This window comes from Kogia breviceps, chromosome 3 (genome assembly GCF_026419965.1).
Source record: "Kogia breviceps isolate mKogBre1 chromosome 3, mKogBre1 haplotype 1, whole genome shotgun sequence".
Lineage (NCBI taxonomy): Eukaryota > Metazoa > Chordata > Mammalia > Artiodactyla > Physeteridae > Kogia > Kogia breviceps.
In genome coordinates this window covers 120,242,659-120,266,679 of record NC_081312.1, presented here as the reverse complement: position 1 = coordinate 120,266,679, position 24,021 = coordinate 120,242,659, and the positions used below count along the sequence as shown (strand labels likewise).

At 45.9% G+C, this 24,021-nt stretch overlaps 1 protein-coding gene, 1 non-coding gene and 1 pseudogene across 2 annotated transcripts in view; all 3 read left to right on the top strand.

Annotated features, from left to right (window-relative positions):
• ST8SIA2 (ST8 alpha-N-acetyl-neuraminide alpha-2,8-sialyltransferase 2) overlaps positions 1-24,021 on the top strand; it is a 61,700-nt gene that overhangs the window by 14,223 nt on the left and 23,456 nt on the right. The window contains exon 2 of the mRNA XM_067030712.1: positions 22,399-22,461. Within this exon, the coding sequence (XP_066886813.1) occupies positions 22,399-22,461 (63 nt within the window). The remainder of the gene's footprint in view (positions 1-22,398; positions 22,462-24,021) is intronic.
• On the top strand, positions 7,509-7,647 carry LOC131754205 (small nucleolar RNA U109). The gene has a single exon (XR_009335235.1). It is a non-coding gene; the product is annotated as a small nucleolar RNA U109 (small nucleolar RNA).
• LOC136793731 (alpha-enolase pseudogene) lies at positions 14,856-15,544 on the top strand (annotated as a pseudogene).

Below are 24,021 nucleotides of genomic sequence, written 5' to 3'. Positions count from 1 at the left end.
CTGATTCGTCACACACAAGGGCTCACAGCCCTGTGCGAGGTGCTGGTGACATGCAAGATGAACCCAGCACAGAAAAAGTGCTTGAGGAGTTTGTGGTCTGATGGAGGAGAAACTCTTGAAATCTTAGGCATTTCTCTGGACAGAGGATCCGTACATTTTAAAGGATTCTCAAAGCATACCACAATGAAGAGGAGCCGCTATGAACAGTTGAGACCCTTGAAATGTTTTGAACAGGAATGTGCATCACACATCATCCTGTGTGAGGATGAGAAACATGTCTGGGGTGAGTGAGAGCTGGGAGATCGGCCACCTCAAGGGCAGGCCCTAAGCTCTCAGGGCCTCAATTTCCCCATCTGTAAATGAGGTTCAACAAACCCACAGGTCTTCTCTAGCTGCAAAACATCACCACTGGATACCTTCCCTGTTGAGTGAGTCCAGACTCACTGGAAATAGCTAATCCTTTTTCTATGCCTCTAAATTCCTTTCTCTGAAATCTTAAGAGTAGGGCAATAAATAGGTGCTGAGCTAGTTTCACCTACCACCTGCTCTACATTTAAAAGGGGAAAAAGCCACTCTAAGGGAGGTGGAAGGCAAACTTACACACTGAGGGTCTGCCACATGCCAGGCATCACAGTGGATGCTTTCACATCTCAATGAGGCCTCTTGATGAACTGGCAAGACAGGCTCAGTAGCATCTTTATTCCCCGCCTCTCAGTACCACTTGGAGAATCATTCTATTACAGCAGGATGGGTGTTCCAGATAAACTATGCTCAATATACCACGTTTTAGAAAAGCATGTGAGTGTATGTTATAAAATATAGAGAAGCTGGCATCAGTCATAGCTCAACTGGAGGATTTCGGAAGCCTTCTTCCTTCAGTTATCAGGAAGATTCATTATCACCAGCAAGCATCTCAACGTAGTAAGCATCCCTGTCCTCAGTGGTGAGCCCTGCCATGTCATAGAAACAAAAATTGGCAATATTGTGCTCCTAGTGATGATGATTCAGATCTGTAGGAGCTCCAAAGAGGGAGTCCCCACAAAGGGCGGTGGCAAGAGAAACATTTTCTAGAGGAGGTGGGATGAGGGTGGGAACTTGAAGGAATGGTCCAAGATTTAGCTGGAAGAAGAATGATGATCCAGATGGGGAGAACGGCCTGAGACAAAGAAGGTTCAAGTGCACATCAAGGAGCTGTTCCTACCTTTGGGGCTTGGCTGGAGTGGGGGGCTTCGGGAGGACCTGAGGGTGGAGGAAAGTAAGATAGGACAGGGCGTGCAGAGCCAGGCTGTCAGGGGATGAAGGACTCACACTTGATTCTTCGGGGGGTTGCTTTGGTCTAATCTGGGGTCCAAAGACCTCTAAAGAGTCTGTGATGGGTTTTAGGAGATCCATGAACCCCTTGAAATCTTAGGCATTTCTCTGGACAGAGGATCTGTACATTTTAAAGGATTCTCAAAGGATTCCCCAAACCTGAAGAGGAGCTGCTATGAACAGTTGAGACCCTTGAAATGTTTTGAACAGGAATGTGTAGACTGTATGTTGCTGCAAGGGGCAGAGGCTAGGGAGACCACCCAGGTCATCTATAGGAGCAGCATGGAGGGTCTGGGCTGGGGGGCGGGGGCTAAAAATGGAAAGGAAGAGAGAGCTAGGGAGTCTTGGTTACAGAGGAGAAATGACAATACTCTGGGATGGTCAGTGATGGCTGAGCCCACTGTGGGTATTGGAATCCAGAGGGAAAGCTATGCCTTAAGGTCCCATGGTGAGTTTGACTTTAAACATGATGATTTTTTTTTTTTTTTTTTGCGGTATGCGGGCCTCTCACTGTGTGGCCTCTCCCGTTGCGGAGCACAGGCTCCGGACGCGCAGGCCTAGCGGCCATGGCTCACGGGCTTAGTTGCTCCGCGGCATGTGGGATCTTCCCGGACCAGGGCACGAACCCGTGTCTCCTGCATCGGCAGGCGGATTCTCAACCACTGCGCCACCAGGGAAGCCCAAACATGATGATTTTAAGAGGATAGAGTTCATCTATGTAGGAATGAAAACATTTAAAATCATTGAATCACCAATTATTGGAGTGTAGGTACAAACGAGGCCAGCCAGCCCATTCCCCTGTATTTTCCAGGTACAACAATGACACGCCAAGATGGGAAGGGACTTGTCCTTGGTCACCTAGATGGTGGGCAACTGTAACCAATACGTAAGAGAATAATATTTAGGAGAGAGGTCAGAGCTGAGACGGAGATCAGAAGCCATTTGGAGGGAGACGGTTGAAGCCATGAGACCTCAGGATTAAGCTTCGGTCTTTGCCCTCATTTAGAGAGTTGGAAGGAGGAACCAAGGGAGCAAAGGGCATGGAGAAGGACAAAGAAGTGAGGGGAGAACCGAGAGACCAAAGCTGTGACCAAGGGGGGGCAAGCGCCCCCAGCAGAAGGGCGCATGGGATGAGGATTCTCCATGGCCACTGGCTAGGGCATCAGCGGGCTCTGGGTGACAGTTGAGAGACCTCTTTCCTTGGTGTGTTGAGGTGATGCGAGATTTCAGAGGTCCCTGATAAAAGGGGGCCGTGATTACAGTCTGGCCTTGCTAGAAGTTTGAGAGGCAAAGAGAAGCAGGTCAGGAGCAGGACCAGACAGAAGGAGAATATTTTAAAAATTTAAAAAGTGTATTTGTAAAAATAAGGTAAAGAAAGAACGAGAGGAGAGAAGGAAAGAGGGAGAGGTTATATGAGAAAGTCACCATCTTGAGGAGAAAATGGGACCAATAAACAGAGATGGCGATGAAGATTCAGAGACCATCTTATGGGGTGAGGAGGGCCCAGAAACAACATGAATTTTACATGACAGAAGATTGGGATCCAGTCACCCATCAGGCTCTTCTTGCTTTGGGACCATGGCTTGTGCAGACCCCTCTGCCTGATGCTCTTCCCAGAGCCCTTTTGAGGCTGCCCTCCTCGTATTCTGGGGTTCTGGCAAAATGCCATCCCCCCAAACAGCTCTTCCCTGCCCATTCCCAAGTATACCCTCAGTCTCTAATCACTGCTTCTCCTGGTTTCTTTTTAGCATCACCCAGTGTATGGATGGGTGGTTATGATTCCATTCCTTTGCTGCAGTGTTTCCTGTATGTGTATGTGTGTGAGCGTTTCTTGTCTCCACATTTCAATTTTAAGCACCTTCAGACTGGAGACTGTCTCCGTCCCCCACTGTGACCCCAGAGCCCAGCCCAGGGCCCATCACGCACGTTAATTAGAACAAAAAGAAGAGAAGGAAGAATTCAGCCATGACCTACTCTCTCTTCTCAGAAAAGTTTAATAGGAACAGCAATAAAAATAAAATTAAAAATAGCATCTGCCAAGCTGTTTATACGTATTCATTATCTCTTTTACTCTTCACGGTTTACTCATTTTAAGAGGTGAGGAAGCTCCATTTTACATATTCCGCTAGTGAGGGTGGAGTTAGGGATCTCACCAAAGCCCGTGTTAACGACAGTGTTGGGTGAAAGAGGCATTTCCATCAAGAAAACAAGAGGCTAAATCCCTTTCTCCCATCCCCTCTGCCAGGGGATGGGTAGGCTCTGGGTATCCTCTCCCTGCTCCCACCCATAGAATCACCTGGTTCTGAATGTGCCCATGAAAAGCATGTGCAGGTGTTCTACTATCTAGGAAAAAAAAGGGTTAAATTTCCTGTCCACCTGTCAGTCCACTGCAGTCACACGAGAAGTCGGGAGGTAGAGAATTCTCTTTGCCTCTTGATTATTCTAAACCTCAAGGAGGGGCCGGAGTGTCCCCCTTCACCCTAGCCTTCTCCCCCAGTATCTTCTACAGGAATGTGATGGCAGGAGAAATGGGAAGAGGGTGAGGCTCTGAAGGAGCCCCCAGATGCGGAGCCCTCAGTGACAACTTGAGCCACTGTCCCCTGGGTACCGTCCAGAGCCACCAGCCCAGACCTTGGAGGTAGGCAGGCCTGTGACTGTGATGCCACCTCAGGGCCCAGCCCACCCTGGACGTCTGGACTGATGCTTAGGGCAAGAGGAAAATCAAAGGAGGGGGGCTTCCTGTTAACCCATCTTTATTCCTCTCCCTTGTGCTTGTTTAGAACAGGAACCAGGTTCCCAGGCTTCTGCACAGCCTGAACTTCTTGTCCGAAGCTGCTGGAAATATTCAAAGTGTTAGGGTCAAAGTCTCCTAGAATGAGGGGTGGGAATCAAGAGGTATGGAATGACCCCAGGTCACTTGTACACTCCGCTTGTCCTGTCATGGCTTCACACCTCCTCCTCTCAGCTGTGGCAGCTGGAATTGCGGGCATGTCTGGAGTCAGGTGTAGAGTCCCAGGTACGATGACCGTCTGGCCCTGCTCTCTGGCTTCTCTTCTGGGTTTGCTCCCGTTACAGTTCTGACTGAGCTCAGACTTTCACCACCACTCCACCCCAACCTCTTGCACCAAGTTCCTGATTTGGAGATAATCCGTCAGACAGAGCCGGGTTCAAATCCTGACCCAGCTCCCTCTACCCTGTAAACCCTTGGATATGATGCTTAACATCCCTAAACAAAATGGGAGTCATAAGAAGGCCCACCTCTTAGGGCTGCGATAGGGACAAAAGGAGAAAATCCACAGTGAGGGTTTGGGCCGTGTCTGCCCTGTGGTAAGTGCCTAGTCAGTGTTAACTCTGGTGATGGTCGCTTCTTCACTATCCACCTGAGCAGATGCCTCCTCAAGTCCCCATTCAGACACGCGATTCTAGCATCAACCTGGACACAGCCTTGGGTGCCACCATCCTCCTTACACCCATCCGCGTCCCACCCCCCACCTGCTACCAGCTGCAGTGATGTTTGTTGGCTGATGTCACTTTCCGTGCCCTGAAGCAACAGGGCTAGAGTTCATTTTCTCCACCCTGAGCACTAATTCGGAGCTTTTCTCAAAGGCAATCAGAAAGCAGCTCACAAGGGGGACCCAAAGGGCAGAACCCCCGCCCCCAATTCCTCCCCAGAGCCTTGGACTCCCACAGAACATGCTCTGGGGAGTGGGGATGGAGACCGCAGCTCACACCTAAGGCGTTAGGGCTGAGTATCCTTCCAGAGCCAGGGCTGGCTTTCTATGACTAGTCTATCAGTTAGTGATTCAATCAGCAGGTCCAAGAATGCAGCCTCGTGCCACATCATAGAGAGAATGGAGCTCCCAAATTTTCTTTGCCAGAACTTTGGTTTTCTGAATATTGTGTGTGGGGTGGGGACGACGGTGCCTCTGGGATTTCCTCTTCTGCTCTGGTTGATTTTTATCAATAAGCATCTTGTCAGTTGTCATTGAAAGGGAGCAAGGAACTAGTACCCCCTGCCACTTCCTGTACACCCTTAGGTCCTGTAGCCTTGCTGTACCTGGCATAAGCGGGGCTTCTGAGTCAGGGAAGGTCATGGAGAAGGTGACATGAGCTGAGTTTTGCTACCTGAGTAGGAGTGGGTCTAGGGATCTCAAACTCAAATGCCTTCAAGGTCTAGTCAGGTCACATAAATAAGTGAAACAGTTCAGTGTAAGACAGTAAGGAGTGGTGTGGACTGTGGGAAAATATAGTTTATACCCCGCCGCAACATGAGACACAGCTGCTTCTCATCTCCACCAGTTACTAGGGTTCAGGGTTGCCATTCTGATTGTTCTGATTGTTCAAAAGAAGCCAAAATTTAAGATATTTTATAATGACTAATCCCTTGAGTTTTTACCATTGGCCTCTTAATCCTAAAAGATTTAACATTGTGCAAGCTCCCCAGGCCAGATACGACCTGGGGCTGGCGAGTCATAAACTCTGAATTAAGTAAATGGAAAACAGAATAAAGGGTTCTGGAGAGAGAGGGTAATGTTCAAAGGCACAATCTTGTGGTTAGCAGGTGGATGTGTGAGAAAGTGGAGATGAGGACAAAGAGGGCCAGCTCAGCAAGAGTCTTCTGTGCTATGCTAAGGAATCCAAACTTTATTTTGAAAGTAATGGGGTTCGGTGAGGGAACCCAGAAGAGCTTCAAGGAGGAAGCACCATGCTGCACTTTGCATTTTGGAAATCCGGGTCCCACGTGGGAGCATTTGGCAAAGGATGACTCTCTGCAGACAGGGAGCTAAGACAGAAACCATGGCGGGGGACCTGAGGGAAGGCGTGAGGGCATGGCACCTGCTGTCCTCAGGTGGGAGAGTCTGAAGCCTGGGTGATCTTGGAGGGGAAACCTGGTGAGAGAGGATGGGGAGTGTCCACAGCACCCTGATTCTGCATGACTGGGTGGGTGCCATTCCCTGAGAGAAACCTGGGGGAGAGCAGGTTGGGGGTGTGAGCGCGGGTCAGGTCTGAGGTCTGTGTGGTGGTGACTAGGCTGTGCTGTGATTCTGGAACCTGGAATTGCATCGGGAGTTGTGGGCATGTAGAGGAACAATGGAAGCCGGGGCTTCTCAAGGGCTAAGGGTGGGCTCTGAGCAACCCTGACATCTAAGGGAAGGGCCTAGGAGGAAGGGCTGGGAGGGAGCAGCAGAGAAGAGTTTCAAGGAAAACCTGGAGGAGTGTTGACACCTGATGAAGGAGGAGGGAATCTAGGACCTAAGGGACATTTCAGGGTCTCGTTCAGGACAACTGATGTGCTGTCAACCCACTCAGGGACCAAGCCACGCCCTGTGGGTCCCATTGGGGCTCCATCCAGCACAGCCCCGTGGCCAGTGGATGGACCACACCCAGGTCTTGGCACCATGACTGTCAGATGTGCCTCTCGTGCTAGTTGGCTGAGCACTTATTTGCTGAAGAAAGGAAAATGCAGTAATTTAATCTCGGGCAGGTCTCCCCACTGGACGGCCACAGAGCCATCCGACAGAGCAGCAGCAGCGGTGAGAATCACAGTTCTGCCACAGATAACACGTTCCATTTTCTTCCATCCACCGCTCCTTATTTCTCCCTAATGGACCATGCTGTTGGAAGGCAGCTTCCCTGAGGGCAGCTGATCTGAGGGAGCTCAGCAGAGTCCCCACGCAGCAGTGGTTTCTTCTGATCCCGAAGGCAGCAGCCATCACCTTCAATAACAACACTGCAACTGACATTCACGTCTGCCCGGGGCTTCTTGCTTTAATCCCACCACAAGACCCCGCTTTGCAGAGAAGGACCTCAAGACCTCGAGAGGCCAAGGGCTGCAAAGCTAGAGCACGTTGGGAACCAGAACTCCAGCCCCCTCACTGATGGTCTCACCGTCCTCCTTCCGGGCGACGGCGACATTCCCTGAGTGGTGTCGGCTGTCGGGGGAGCCATATTATACAGGTCTCGCAGAGTAGGGAAGGGGACAAGACATATCAAACACACAGAAGAAAAGTGACTTTAAAGTTGTCGCCAACCCAGGTGCCCTCCAGGGGTTTTCTCAGGAAAAGGCTGCAGCTGTGTTAATAGGGACACGGCCTCTCTGAATGCAGGTCTGTCAAGTGAACAAAGGGGAGGGAAGAAAGCCCGGCTTAAGGCAGAGGGCTTTCAGGTCCCAGCGAGGCGGGTTCAAGAGCAGAGCACAGCACGTTAGACAGACGTTCTGCTTCTCTTTAAAGAGCACGGATTTATCCACACCGTGTGACATGAATGAAATGAGAAGTTTTCAGGGATGCCAACCTCTCTGTTAAGGTTTTGCAGTGGTATATTTCTAATACAATAAAAAAGAGGAAAACGACAGCCAAGGCTAACACTGTGTCTGCAGCAGGAGGCCGCAGCAACTGTTAATAGTGGATGCTAAGTGATGGGCCGGTGGAAGTGCTATGGTTTGAATGTTTGTGTCCTCCACCCCGCTATTCACATGTTGGAATCCTAATGCCCAATGTGATGGTATTTGGAGATGGGGCCTTTGGGGATGATTAGGTCATGAGGGTGGAGGCCTCATGAATGGGGTTAGTGCCCTTATAGAAGAGGCTTCAGAGAGACCCCTCACCCCTTCCGCCATGTGAGGATAAAAGACGTCTGTGACCTAGAAGAGGGCCCTCATCTGGCCATGCTGGCACCCTGACATCAGACTTCCAGCCTCCAGAACTGTGAGCAATCAATTGGTATTGTTTATAAGCCCCCCAGACTATGGTATTATGTTCTAGCTGCCCAAATGGACTAAAATAGGATTGAATGAATTTTCATATAAAACTCTTCCTAAGCATAGTTTTTAATGGCTAGATCACATTTTATCCTTATTAGTGTGGTGTCAGTGGAGGATCTGACTTGAATATTTTCCCAATTAGCTCACCAAGTGTCTCACAACTACTTGTTGAGTAACCTTTGCTTCCTCTTAAGTCTCTGGCATCTCTTTGACTGTGTATTAAATTCTTACATTCAGCAGGTGAAGGGCAGGGTGCAGGAGCCAGTGTTCTGCAGGCACACGTGGTTTGACTACATGCAAACTGAATCCCTGCTCTGCCAGTTTATTTGCTGGCGGTGACCCTGAGCAAATCACTTAAACTTTTTGAGCCTGCGTGTCCTATTTCTAAAACCAAAATATGAAAATTAACATGCCACTGGTACACTGCCTGGCACAGGGTGGAGCTCGAGCAAATGAAGTTATTAATAATTTTCACTGTTCTCTTGGAATCCACATCCCCTTCCTAAGGATGTGTTTTGTTAACATGTACGTCTGGGACTGGGAATGTCACCTGGCATAGTGAAGCAATCGCTCTTGGGGAGTAAATTTTGGTGGGGGGAAGGAAGCTGTTAAAAAAACTATTCAACCATATTTTGTATCTGAAAATTTTATAAAACTAATATTTTGTAAGAAAAATATTTTCTATATTTTGATAGAAAGTAATGCTGGACAAAATCTTGTTGGTTGTGAATATAGAGAAAATTTGAGATTTTTAATTGGGGGGCACCCTCTGTCAGGGGAACAGAAAGAATCAAGGAGAGATTTTATGTTATTATTAATGGAACCTTAAAGTGTTGAGAGGAGCATGATTTAAAATAATGGATTTTCAGAGCCAGAAGGAATCCTAAAGATGCCCTGAGGACTCTAACCCTTCTCTTCACTTGGGATCATTTATCATGTCTCTTCCCAGTAGCTTATTTCCTCCAGAGGGAGAAGGTTTGTCCAGGGCCACCCTGTGACCAGAACCAGGAAGTCCTGACTTTACTTATCCAGGAAGGAGGAGGTGCCACCAAATGTTGATAGAGTTCAAATAAGATGGGGACAGACATGCCCATCACAAGGTGTTCATACAAGAGTGCTTTTGATAGAGTGTTGGGGACATGAACCAGAATGGAGTGGTAGGGGGACAGGGTGGAGGAAGGAATCACAGTGTAGAAGTTTGCAAAGTGCTGGCGAGAGACAGAGAAGTAGCTGAGGGGTGTATGAAAGGAAGGTCGGGTCATTTATTGAAGATGAGAAAAGCATACATATATATAAATGCTAGTGGGGATGAGCCAGCAACATGGCAGAGTCATAAAGTGCTGGTCTCAACCAGCCTGCTGGGTTCAAATCCTGACATCCCTTCTTAGTAGTTGTGTGGCCCCGGGCAGGATTTTCCCCTTCTCTGTGCCTCTGTTTCTTCTCAGGTAGAAATGGATCATCATTTCTGCATTCTCGGGCTACTGTCAGGTTTAAATGAAGTAATATAAAATTCGTAGGACAGAGTCTGACGTATACAAGGTCCAAGATAAAGACTAGAATTATTACGCAGCTGAAAGGAAGCTGTTAATATATGGAGAAGAGAGAAAAAGTGGTTGATAGAATAAGCATCGCCAAAGGCAGGAAGGGATGGAATTCCGAACACAGGTGGAGGTACTGGGTTTGGATAAGAGGACAGCTGGCTTCTTGTTGTAACAAAGGACGGGAGGAGGCAGATTTCTTCTATTTGTAAATATTCACTGACTTCTGATGATGTCCAGGCACTAGGGGTGCAGCCATCAACAAGATAGACACAGTGCTTCCATCATGGAACTTACACTCCTGTGGCAGAGGCAGACCATACACAAGATACATGATATGGTGATGAGAAGACAAAAGGAGATCGGAGTGGGAAGGGCCACAGTGGGGGGAGTAGGACAGCAGATGCTATGTTAAATGGGATGGTCAGGGAAGGCCACTCTGAGAAGGTCCGATCTGAGCCAACATTTGAAAAAGGGGGAAAGGGAGGAGTGAGCCATGGGGTATCTGTTGGAAAAATGTTCCAGGGAGAGGGAACAGCCAATGCAAAGGCCCTGGATCTGGAGCACTCCTGGCATGTGTGGGTAGGTGGGCAGTGAGGGTGGGAGTGAGGTTGGGGTTTCCCTTCTTCCTCCCCGAGACATGCTTCCGGCGGGGGCTGAATCCTCTTCTCTACAGCAAAGGGATGGCTTCAGCTTTTCTGACTCATCTATTCATTCAGCGGTCCTCTTTGGAGCACATTGGATATGCAGGAGATATGTGACCTCCACCCCTCCATGGTAATGCAGAGATGAGCAGGACCCTGTCCTAGGCTTGGCCCCAGTCTAGGGGCTGGTGGTGAAGCCATGTGCTAGGTGAAGCTGCAGTGGTAGCTGAGTGTAGGGAGAACCTCGCTGCAGGTGTGACCAGGACACCGAGGCAGGTCAAGGGACGCTGGTTCACTGTAAAGAAGGGTCTTCAGAATGGGGGCGGGTGGGACTCAGAAAAGGCTCTATAGCCATGAACCACTTACTGGAGAAGTCTTCTCTACTGACAGCTTTCACCAGCTCCAGTTCAACCAACTGCATAGATATGTATCGCCTCTTGAGTTTTAACTGCCTTGGTTTCTGGGGTTTTGAGTGGTCTGGATTTGGAATGTGCAGCATTCTCTTAGAAGTCTTTGTATTATAAAGTCTGTCTCCTTTATAAAAAATGAGTGTAGATTGGAGGAGGACCAATACCACAGGAGTTGGTCATCCCAGTTCATGTATCATTTCTGGTTGGTGCCTCGGTTTACTGCGAAAGTGTTTGGTCTGGATGGTAAATTATACGGTCTCTCTCCTGGTTGTTGGTCATGATGAGAAAGAGAAAAGATCAGAAATAAGTGTTATGGGAAATGCTTGGCATTCAAGTGGCTTGTTTACTTTTCTGATGTGCAGATGACTAGTATAAGAGACTGGAGAAATTGTCTGGAATCAAAGCCCTCCGTGCTCACGAATGTTTTCTGAGGTCGAGCATAAGGAAAAGCCAAGAGTGAGCTGGCATATTTTTGTACACTGATGGAAGCTGATTAACAAACAGAAGTTTGCTGAAATTACAGCCAGCGGATGCATCAGACCAAGCTAATATTTAACGTGAAGGAAGAGGGGATGGCGGAAGAAGGAGGTGAGCATTCAGTGAGGTGGGCATAAGAAGACAGAGGCCCATGAGCTTGCTGCTGTAACCCTCCTGTTAGCACCTCCAACACCCACAGAAGCCAGGGGTCTCAATTGTCATGGAAACACCATGGTCAAGGCTGAAACCTACACTGGTCTCTTCGGAGCTCTGTGCCCAGCAGTGTTTCATTGTCTGTGAGGTCCAAGAGCTCCAGTGCCGTGATAAGACTTGCTGAATAGGAAAAGGCATCTCAAAGACTGTTGAGCACATCAGTGAAGGTGTTAGACCTGGCCTGAAGAGCTAGAAGCTGAGTGGGTGGCCCTGGAGGAGGGTAACAAACTGATGTCAGACACAGGTGGCACTGGGAATAAACCTAAATTTGGTGCGAACATCATACCAGAAGTGTCGTTTGCTGCCTGTAAAGCTGAAGCTGCTGAGAGGGGGCCCCCTGTGCCGTCACATTGAGTCCCGGCTGGCAGTGCAGAAGTGACTGGCCGGTTCCAGCTTTCACTGTGATCCAGGGTAGTTCTCACTCTGCTAACGAGCTGACAATACAGGAGTTTGTGATCCTCACTGTTGGAACTGTGACTTCAGGAAAGCCATGCTCATGGCAGCAGAAGCCTACCTCAACCAGAAGGATGTCATCAGAAGTGTGGCCAAGATGCTTTGTGGAGGGGCATTTTGCTCCTAACATCTTAGAGAAGGAATTAGCAAAGCACGGCTCACAGGTCAAAGCCGGGCAGCTACCTGTTATCGTGTGGCTCTCCAGCCGAGAAGATTTCACATTTTTAAAGGGTTGCAAAAAATCAAAATAAGTATAATATTAATACCAAGTGCTTTATAATATGTCATGCACTGTTGTAATCTCTGCACTCATTAGCTCATTTAATCTTTATAAAAACTCTATGAAGTAGATACTATTACTCATTTTTTTAGATGAAGAAACAAATGGAAGCTTCTAGATAGTCTAGCAGTCATCAAAGATCACACAGCTAATGATTAGTTCAGCTAGAATGCAGACACTGGGAGTCTTATCTCAGAGCTTGTGCTCTTAACTTGCTTCCCCATATGACAAGTTCTCCAACACTGTTAGGGTGGATAGAGTGTAAGTCCAAAAAAGAGATTCAGGTAACACAATCCTGTGAGTTCACCAGACGGAAGGTAACAGTGTTTCAGAGAAGCAAGGGAAGGCTGTATAGAAGAATGAGGCCACCTTTCTACCATGATGACAGGAACACTAACTTTGAACCTCAATTAACTAAAGTCCTATCCCCAATGGAGCTGGAGGAATCAGGCTCCCTGACTTCAGATTAAACTACAAGGCCACAGTAATCAAGACAGTATGGTACTGGCACAAAAACAGAAATATAGATCAATGGAACAGGATAGAAAGCCCAGACATAAACCCACACACATATGGTCACCTTATCTTTGATAAAGGAGGGAAGGATATACAGTGGAGAAAAGACAGCCTCTTCAATAAGTGGTGCTGGGAAAACTGGACAGCTACCTGTAAAAGTATGAAATTAGAACACTCCCTAACACCACACAAAAATAAACTCAAAATGGGTTAAAGGCCTAAATGTAAGGCCAGACACTATCAAACTGTTAGAGGAAAACATAGGCAGAACACTCTATGACATCAATCACAGCAAGATCCTTTTTGATCCATCTCCTAGAGAAATGGAAATAAAAACAAAAATAAACAAATGGGATCTAATGAAACTTAAAAGCTTTTGCACAGCAAAGGATACCATAAACAAGACCAAAAGACAACCCTCAGAATGGGAGAAAATATTTGCAAATGAAGCAACTGACAAAGGATTAATATCCAAAATTTATAAGCAACTCAGGCAGCTCAATAACAAAAAAACAAACAACCCAATCCAAAAATGGGCAGAAGAACTAAATAGACATTTCTCCAAAGAAGATATACAGATTGCCAACAAACACATGAAATCATTAGAGAAATGCAAATCAAAACTACAATGAGATATCATCTCACACCGGTCAGATTGGCCATCATCAAAAACTCTAGAGACAATAAATGCTGGAGAGGGTGTGGAGAAAAGGGAATACTCTTGCACTGCTGGTGGGAATGTAAATTGATACAGCCACTATGGAGAACAGTATGGAGGTTCCTTAAAAAACTACAAATAGAACTACCATATGACCCCGCAATCCCACTACTAGGCATATACCCTGAGAAAACCATAATTCAAAAAGAGTCATGTACCAAAATGTTTATTGCAGCTCTATTTACCATAGCCAGGACATTGAAGCAACCTAAATGTCCATCAACAGATGAATGGATAAAGAAGATGTGGCACATATATACAATGGAATATTACTCAGCCATAAAAAGAAATGAAACTGAGTTATTTGTAATGAGGTGGATAGACCTGGAGTCTGTCATACAGAGTGAAGTAAGTCAGAAGGAGAAAAACAAATACCGTATGCTAACACATATATATGGAATCTAAGAAAAAAAATGTCATGAAGAGATTAGTGGTAGGACAGGAATAAAACACAGACCTACTAGAGCATGGACTTGAGGATATGGGGAGGGGGAAGGGTAAGCTGTGACGATGTGAGAGGATGGCAGGGACATATAAACACTACCAAATGTAAATTAGATAGCTAGTGGGAAGCTGCAGCATAGCACAGGGAGTTCACATCTGTGCTTTGTGACCACCTAGAGGGGTGGGATAGGGAGGGTGGGAGGGAGGGTGATGCAAGAGGGAAGAGATATGGGAACATATGTATATGTATAACTGATTCATTTTGTTGTAAAGGAGAAACTAACACACTATTGTAAAACAGTTATACTCAAATAAAGATGTTAAAAAAATAAAAATAAAAATAAAGTCCTATCCCCCATAAAGAATTACATTCTTCTGGGCTTCCCTGGTGGCGCAGTGGTTGAGAATCCGCCTGCTGATGCAGGGGACACGGGTTCGTGCCCCGGTCCGGGAAGATCCCACATGCCGCGGAGAGGCTGGGCCCGTGAGCCATGGCCGCTGTACCTGTGCGTCCGGAGCCTGTGCTCCGCAATGGGAGAGGCCACAACAGTGAGAGGCCCGCGTACCACAAAAAAAAAAAAAAAAAAAAAAAAAAAAAAAAGAATTACATTCTTCTTATTAATAGACCTGTTACCCAAAATAATGTACTCAATCATTATTATCATATTTTTAATTTCATCAATAAGAACTTTGTCTTCTCTTTTGTTGTTTAAGTATCTTTTTTTTCTTTTTTTTTTTTTTTTTTTTTTGTGGTATGCGGGCCTCTCACTGCTGTGACCTCTCCCGTTGCGGAGCACAGGCTCCGGACGCGCAGGCCTAGCGGCCATGGCTCACGGGCTTAGTTGCTCCGCGGCATGTGGGATCTTCCCGGACCAGGGCACGAACCCGTGACCCCTGCATTGGCAGGCGGATTCTCAACCACTGCGCCACCAGGGAAGCCCCTGTTTAAGTATCTTTATCTGCATAAGATCTTCAATGTTTCCTCTTGGCCCACAAAGCCTAAAATATTTGCTGTCTGGCCCTTTAAGGAAAAGTTTGCCAGCTCATATCCTAAAGAATTCAGGGCCTTGGAGTTGCCATGGAATGTGATGGGAAAGGCTGGTGAATGGCACAGATGCAGCAGCATCTACCTCTTAGAGTTTGGAAAGTATGACCTTGAACTTTGGGTCTCCTCATGACCCCAGCCGTTACATCACTCTGATGAGTTGGTGAATGAGTACAAGTCCTTCATCAAGTACTACCTAGTGGCATCCACTGAAGATGCCTTAGACCAGTATGACTGGGAAGCTTGGAAGTTCTCCACTAGTGGAGGTGGTGCCCAGGTGGTAGGGGATGGTTGCACAGTGACCAACCTGAAACGTATTCCCAAGCCTATGGGCAAGGACTCTGTGCAACTGCCTTCTGCTTAGAGTGAATGAAAAAGACCCTGTGACAGAGTCTTTTCAGGAGTTCAAACTGGCCCAATCCAAAGGATAGGGCACCATATTTCTCACTGTGCCAGGGAAACTGAAGATACTTTCATTGCCAGCCTTGTGACTGGATCTGCCCTGGACCAACCAAGGCAGGTGCCCCCTTGCCCATCTGAGCACTTGGCAAAGTACAACCAGCTCTTCAAATGGAGGAGGAAATGGGCATCAAAGCTCAATTTGCCAGCAAAAAATTCAGGAAGTTCCTAGCCAAGTATGCTCTGGGCAGGAGAGCCCCTGAGCTCTTGACCCCCAAGCACTTGTCAGCTGGTGGGACCGCTGCTCCTCTCCTAATCACCGGTGTTCAATGATCCAGACACAAACACTTTGGAAGGGACTTTCCTTTTCCCATCTCTGTGATATTCTAGCACCTGAGAATGGCCACATCCAAAGCCAGGCTTCTGACATGCTACTACATGGTTGAACCCTGAAATACTTTATTAAGTCAAAGAAGCCAGGCATAAAAAGACAAATATTGTATGATTCCACTTACAAGAAATATCTAGAGTAGGCACATTTACAGAGATAGAAGAATAGAATAGAATAGAGTACTAGGGGGTTGGGGGAGGAGGGCTTGGGGAGTTATTGTTTAATAGGTATAGAGTTTCTGTTGGGGGTGATGAGAAAATTCTAGAGATAAATGCTGGTGATGGCTCCACAATATTGTGAATATATTGGACGCCACTGAAACATACGCTTAAAAAGGGATAACATGGAAATTTTGTTATGTATTTTTTACCCCCAAAAAGAAAAAGTCTTTTAAAAAACACCCTTGAACCCTGTTGGAATCCCTTGCTCTGTTCACGTGAATGACTGAAAATCATCCTTTTCCTTTTCTCCCTACCATGTGTTTGTGGGACCACATACTTATAATGTGTCCTTGGAGGATCAACAGGCAGGAACCCCAGTGGTTTATATGCACAAGTTGAAAGCACACGTTCAGTATCTTCCCAAAACTGTAAAGGAAGAATCATCTGCAAATTCATGAATTGTGTTTTAGTTTAATCTTTTATTCTCAGGGCTAATCAACTGTTTAAGTTAGGTCCGCACTCTTAATTAAAGCTTTCAGCTCTTGAAAGTTCATTTACTGAGCCTGACTCTTCAGTGAGGAACCAAGGATGTGGGAGATTCTAACACAGCTATGAGACCCCAGCACATTGAAACATGACCTTACCTATAAAACAACTGGGCTTGGGGCTTCCCTGGTGGCGCAGTGGTTGGGAGTCCACCCGCCGATGCAGGGGACACGGGTTCATGCCCCGCTCCGGGAGGATCCCACGTGCCGCGGAGCGGCTGGGCCCATGAGCCATGGCCACTGAACCTGTGCGTCTGGAACCTGTGCTCCGCAGCAGGAGAGGCCACAACAGTGAGAGGCCCGCGTACCACAAAAAAAAAAAAACTGGGCTTGGATGAAGAAGCTAAACAGAAATGCAGTTTTCAGGTTTGCTAATTGCTTTTCACTGACAACAAATCCAACTATGCATGTTATTACTTTTTAAAGATTTTTTTGATGTGGACCACTTTTAAAGTCTTTATTGAATTTGTTACAATATTGCTTCTCTTAGCTCCCTGACCAGGGATTGAACTTGCACCCCCTGCATTGGAAGGCAAAGTCTTAACCACTGGACCGCTAGGGAAGTCCCTGTTATTATTTTTTTAAAACAGGCTATTTTTATTTATTGTCTTAGTTTACTGCTCGGAAAGAGTATTATGTTCATGGTGGAAAGGAGACTGACATCTTAAAATGTAGAACTTTGGAGTAATCAACCTCCATCCTCACTATGGCTGAGAATATTGGGCAAGGTCAAGTGGACAGTGATTATTACTAATATTATACCTTGTTTTATAGAGTTCTTTACAGTGTGCAAAGAGCTTTCCTATATATTTCCTCATTTGGATGACCTAAGCATCTTTGTTTCTATGAATTCAGAAGCTGATGAATTATCTTTAGCAAATTTTTCTCACCTGATCATCTTCCTCTGTCACTCAACCAAGCAGGTATCAGCATTCCCCAATCACAAGGGTTGTAAGCTTATTTTAATAACAATGGAGGCAAAACCTAATTAGAAAAAAAAAGTCCCTTGCCAATTCATGTGATTCATTTTGAGCCAAACACCTGCAACCTGAGTTTCTTTGAATGACCGTCTGAGAGGTGAAACTGTGTCTTGTACAGGTATAAGTAATATGTGTGAACACAGCATGCAAACTGCAGGGAAGACTTTGGAAGAAAAGCCCCACTTAGCACTGAAGTTAGATTTGATTCACTGAGCCCCTGTTGGACAAAGTACTATGCAAGGCTGGGAAGGTGAACAAAACAGGGTCTCCCTGTTTTTTGGTTTGTTTTTTGTTTTTTGTTTTTTTTTTCTGTGGTACGCGGGCCTCTCACTGTTATGGCCTCTCCCGTTGTGGAGCACAGGCTCCGGACGTGCAGGCTCAGCGGCCATGGCTCACGGGCCCAGCCGCTCCGCGGCACGTGGTATCTTCCCAGACTGGGGCACAAACCTGCGTCCCCTGCATCGGCAGGCGGACTCTCAACCACTGCGCCACCAGGGAATCCCCCCCGTTTTAATATAGTTTTTATTATTATTTAGGTATGGTCAGGCCAACAGATCAGGAGATGACCACCATTGAAAATGTAGTTTGTTATACTCCCAGATTCCAAGAGGGGTGGCACAGCACATCATGCAGGGCCACATGGAGTAGCATCAGGTCACTTAAGGAGGGAGGGGCGGGGGAAATGTGGACAAAAGCCTTTATTGTGGTTTCCATAGGAAGGAAGGGTGAGGCAGGGTAAGCAGCCTTAGGATTGGCTAGTTTGGATAACTTCAGCAGACTCTGGGGCATAGGAGCTGTCCTACCTGTCTGGGACAACGTGTAATCCCTTGTTATATTAAATCAAATAGATGCATAGATGTCTGGTACCTAGCTCCAGGTGATTATGGCAGGTGGATAGTGGCCCAGAGAATAAGATCCCACTAAGGGAGGTGGCAGGGGTATGGGTTCTAGATTAGTGGATTTGTATTTGAAAGGTGCACTCCCAGGCCAGTTGTTTACTATCTCTAGGAATTTGCTAACCCTGAGAGGAGCTGTCCCTCCACAGTCAGCAAAGGTCCCAGATGTCAAAGCATTAGATAAAGAAAATAAAAGACATGGTTAATGCACACCATCCAGGGGGTTCCCTTCTCGTGTGGCGAGCAGCTGAGGAAGCTGCAGAACCAAATCTCTAGACATTAGTTTCTTCAACTATAAGAGGAGGAGTTTAGACTATGTCAATGACAAAATTTCTTTAAAGTCTCCCATCTGTGATTCCATGAAATAATTAAATATGAAAAGGTGACAAATGCTGTAATAGAATGCTTTAGGAAGAGAAGGAAAAGGTGGCTGAGAATTGAAAACTAAGATGGTTTTGAGGGGAAGCACAGGTGTTGGGCTTGGAGTTTAGCATAGGAAGGCGATGGGATGGGTTGGCTTCATCTTCTCAGAGGCATTAGGTAGAAAACAAACATCAAAGCAGAGGTTCTCAAATGGAGGCAATTTTGCCTCCCTGCCCCAGGGGACATTTGGCAATGTCTGGGGGCATTTTTAGTTGTCACAATTTAGGGGTGTGGGGAGGGCTGCTCCTGGCATAAAGTGGGTAGAGGCCAGGGATGCAGCTACAGTGCACAGATAGCTGCCCAACCCCCAACACCAACATTGAAATATCAATAGTGCCGAGGTGGGGAAACCCAGAGTTAGAGGAAGGATTGGTATGAAAAAGTGCATGGTTTGTGGTGCCCAAGTCAGCAGGACTGGATGCTCCCCAGGACCTGACCTGGAGGCAGGAGAAGAGAAAGCAGGAGGAAGTTGTTGCTCAGCATTGAGTCCTCTCCAAATCCCTGGTTGCATTAAACCAGATAGATGCACAGATTCAGTGCTCACCTCACCTGGAGTCCTCTCAGATTTCAAGAAAGATGCTGAACAGAGTTTGTTGAGGTTTGCTGTTTGTGTAAGCAGAATTTTAAATTTTTATGAAGATTTTAAAAAATCTGTCTGTATTTTCTCTTAGGATTTCTTCTTCCACTTCTGAATTTTAAAAGTTCTTCATGTATATTCCTCATACCTCATCAAGATTTGATAAATATCCTCTTCCATTTTCTTACCAATTTTGTATGGGCTGCCTTCTTTAAATATTTAACTGCTTAATTCGGTCTTCCCCAGAGGTGCTATAAGTACCCTTGGTAATAAGTAAGATGATTTTAGGAATTCCATTGATAAATATTTTTGTGGTAATGGTTTTGTGTTCTTTTCAAAATGAGTATATAATCATGATATCAAACCCATATTTTCACGGATGGCGTTGTGTAGGTTAAGAAATTTTTAAAAGATGAGTCCATTTAAAAACTTTAAGTAGATAGTAGTATGGGTGATAAACAAAATATGGCAAACTGCTGATAGGAATATGAGAATTACTAAAGTCTGAAAAACACTAGTTAAATCCACTTGAAATTTTTAAGTCAGGGAACACTTACATGATTTCCCTCCAACTCACCTCCAGATTATTAATCAACTACTTCAAACCATTTATTGAATTTCTTGTTGATAATGATTTTTTAAAGTCATACATCATTTCTCATGTGCAGCATTTCTAGACAATCTTTTTTGTTCCAATAACCTTTCATTAGTCTGGAGCTATGACCACACTTTTTTTTTTTTTTTGCAGTACGCGGGCCTCTCACTGTTGTGGCCTCTCCCGTTGCGGAGCACAGGCTCCGGACGCGCAGGCTCAGCGGCCATGGCTCACAGGCCCAGCCGCTCCGCAGCATGTGAGATCCTCCCGGACCGGGGCACGAACCCGTGTCCCCTGCATCGGCAGGCGGACTCTCAACCACTGCGCCACCAGGGAAGGCCCTATGACCACTTTTAATTACTGTACTTGACTTAATATCTGGGCCAGCAAGTCTTCCCTCCCCCAAGGAGTGCTGATTTTGAGGACTGGGGCCAGGGTCAGGACATGTGAAAGGTCAGTGTCATGTGGACAGCAGCGGGCCTAGGAAAGCCCTTGGGCGCTGACCTAAGTAGATTATGGTTACAGGCCAGAGATGGCCAGATATTCCCAGACCCTTGAATTAGACGTGTGAGAATGCCGCCATCCCAAGGGTAAATGAAGAGAGATGAAAAAGAGATATTACGCATTGATTTAAATGTGAAGAACCAATGATACTCTGTGTAATTAAGAATTAGACTGTGTGTAATGAAATTTGAGACCTGAAGGGAGACCTGAGATGAGGCACTGGGTGAGTCATAGCACACTTCCTGTTGCCTGGTCATCCAGCTATGAGGCAGAATATTTCCTGTTGCCAAATAATGTTGAAAGGACATTTCAGTCTTATCAGGAAAAGACACACACGCGCACACACACACACACACACACACACAATGTTATATCTACAAGTATGTGAATCCTAAAGAAAGCAGATAGAAAAATCCAGATTTAAAACCAGTGAGGAGTTAGGCATTAACTTCCCCCAAAGAGTTCTTATTAAATCACAGGATTCTTTAAATATACAGCTTTTGCAGTGATTTTAATTATTTCTTTGGAGTGTACCAACACCTTGACTGAAAGGCTAGATGGAACTTTTAGAAAATGATAGATGTTAAAAAATGATAGATGATCTTGTTTGCAAAGCAGAAATAGAGATACAGACGTAGAGAACAAACGTATGGACACCAGGGGAGAAAGGGGGGTGGGATGAATTGGGAGATTGGGATTGATATATACACACTAGTGATACCATGTATAAAATAGATAACTAATGAGAAACTACTGTACAGCACAGGGAACTCTCAGTGCTCTGTGGTGACCTAAATGAGAAGGAAATCCAAAAAAGAGGGGATATATGTATACATATAGCTGATTCACTTTGCTGTACAGTACAAACTAACACAACATTGTAAAGCAACTATACTCCAATAAAAGTTAATTCAAAAATTAAAATAAAATCACAAAAAAATTACAGCTCTCCAAAAAAAAAAAAAAAAAAGAGAAAAGTGTGAAGAAATATCTCCTCAAACCACATATCCTATAAATCAGTGGTGAAAAAATTATTTAACTTAATAAAAATAATTAGTCTCACATACAACTTTTAAAAAAACACACACAGGGCTTCCCTGGTGGCACAGTGGTTGAGAGTCCACCTGCCGATGCAGGGGACACGGGTTCGTGCCCCGGTCCGGGAAGATCCCACATGCCGCAGAGCGGCTGGGCCCGTGAGCCATGGCCACTGAGCCTGCGCGTCTGGAGCCTGTGCTCTGCAACGGGAGAGGCCACAACAGTGAGAGGCCAGCGTACCGCAAAAAAAAAAGAAAACAACAACAAACACACACAGAGCACAAAGTGGGCTGGGTACCAGAGGCAGATGGATTCATCTCTCCTCTGGCCCAGTGTGATTTGCAAAGCAGGGTGAAACTTCATGGCCCCCATCCAGAATGGAATCTGATGGAACTGAAGAGATGGTGAGGCTGGAAAGGGCCTTAGAATGCTTTTACTCCAAAAACTTTTCCTCCAGAGGAAGAAGCAAAGGACCCCATTACTCACCCATCTCCTGCTCCCTGGTAAAGTGACACCACTTAATATTATTTTTCCTGCCCCCAAAAAGCAAATCATTCTCACATTTGGTTGGAGGCACTGGTTGAGTCAGTCTTGCTGCCTCTGTTGGACTTCTGATGTCTCAAGTTTGGAGATAATATGATGGACAATGTCTCACCACAGGTGAGTGACAGCCAGCGAAGACCAGGGGCAAATGAAGAGTCAGGCTAAAGGAAAGGAAATACTGAGTCATGCTACAGCAGGTGCTTAGTCAGGCTCAAGCCTGCTAGCCTATGGGATTAACCAGAGGAGACAAAGGAGTTTGTCTCAAAGCTCAAATGAAATTCTCAAGTGGAAACCTTGGTGAAACAAGTGAAACAATGTTCAAGTGAGAGGCCTGGGAGGATCTAGGAGGTCTACTTCCTTGAAAATGCCTGGGTTTGTGGCTGGCCCAGGAGGTTGCCCATTTCTGGAGAGGCCTAGGTGAGATTTCACTGTCCCTCTCTAGTTCTCCAAGGCGGGCTGTGAGATCTGGCAACTGAAGAGGGCTTTGCAAAGAAGAGCTGGGTTTATAAATAATGCATTTCCTTTGTCTTGCAGGAATTCTGGAGGCAGAGGTACAATCAGATCAGCTGTGAACAGCTTACATAGCAAATCTAATAGGTTTGTAAATTAGATTTTGTGTTCATTTGTTTTTGCTGTAAGGCAGCTATTAATCTGCTTCTCCTCTTTGCTGGATGGTGCCCTTCTTACTTAGCAAATAGCAAAGAGATCTGTTTCATTTCACTTTGGCTTTGCATTTCCCTAATCACTTTTGGCGGGGGGAGCTGTCAATAGAAGAGCCGGTGAAATGGCCCAAGGTCTAGAGGCTGCAGAGATAGAAAATTCAGATGGGTAAGAGTCTCCTTCTGCAAAAGAGCCCACTCACTTGGAGACACTTGAGCCACCAATGAGCTTATTCATAACTTGAATTTTTGCCGAATAATGGAGACTCTGAAAGGAATCAGGACTTTCACCCAATTTCATTGCGGTAGATAGCTTGTCCAGGAGGTAAAGATGGAAAATAGAGCATTCAGGAACTTTGCTGAGACCTCTTAAAAATATTTAGGAAGTCAATTCAGAAATGTTAACCTTGATTACTGAAGGCACACTCTAAATTCTAAGAGTGTTTCCTCAAATGACAGTCTTTGGCCAGAAGACAGCTTGATACAGGAGTGTGAACAAACGCTTTGCAAGCCAACAAACTCAGGCTTGCCACTGGCTATGGTTGGACCATGCGCAGTCCCCATCCAGAGCATATCTTCCTCTTCTATACCTTCTTTCTATAAATGGGGAAACTGAGGCTCAGAGAGATAAAGTGATTTGCCCATAGTCGCACAGCTTATGAAATCTTTTCACTACACCCTCTGCTTCTGTTCACGAAAACAACAAAAATTGCAAAGGGTCAGGTCTTTTGTTTCCTTTCATAGGTTCCCTTTAAGCCTGCAGGCTGGAGGAATGCATCCACCTTACTCAAAACCCTTGAATTTTCTGTTCTCTGCAAAAGTTACATATTTTTGAATCCCAGACAAGTAATATCAGCCAGAGGAGTCAGGAATATTGGGAACGGAGGTATGTGGGGAGAAGGTGCACCCCAAAATAAATTCCTTTCTACCTACAAAAAGCAAAATAGAGCATTGGATTTAGACCTGTTAAAAGGATTTCACCTTTTTTAACTTGGCTGTTCCAAGATAAATGCAGAGGACATAGTTGTTTGGTTTGAATTCTTTAAAGCTCCAGAATTTGGCATCAGAAATCCACTTATCATTCGAACTGAGAGAATCTGCTGTCAGCACAGACAAAAGGAACTCGCGATGTGACCCACATGCATCTGTGTGCATCGGGCAGAGGCAGGCTGGCTCCTACACTGCCTTTTGAGATGTAATTGTAACCTAGTTTCATAGAAACCTACTAGCATAGATTTCAAACATCTGAATTCAAGCGGGTCCTGTAATGCCTGAGTCAGGTGGAAAGATGGTATGCACCCAGAATTATGATTGGCCCTGGGCATTCAGAGCCAGCCAGCAACTTCATCCATCCAGGCGCCCCCCTGCCCCGAGGTCAAATTCAAATTCAAGTTCAACAAACACTTATTTATTTAGCACCTGCTATGTTCGACCATTGGGGAATATAGAAATGAGTGAGGGAACTCCCCTGCTTACAGTCTAGTGGGAGAGAGAAACA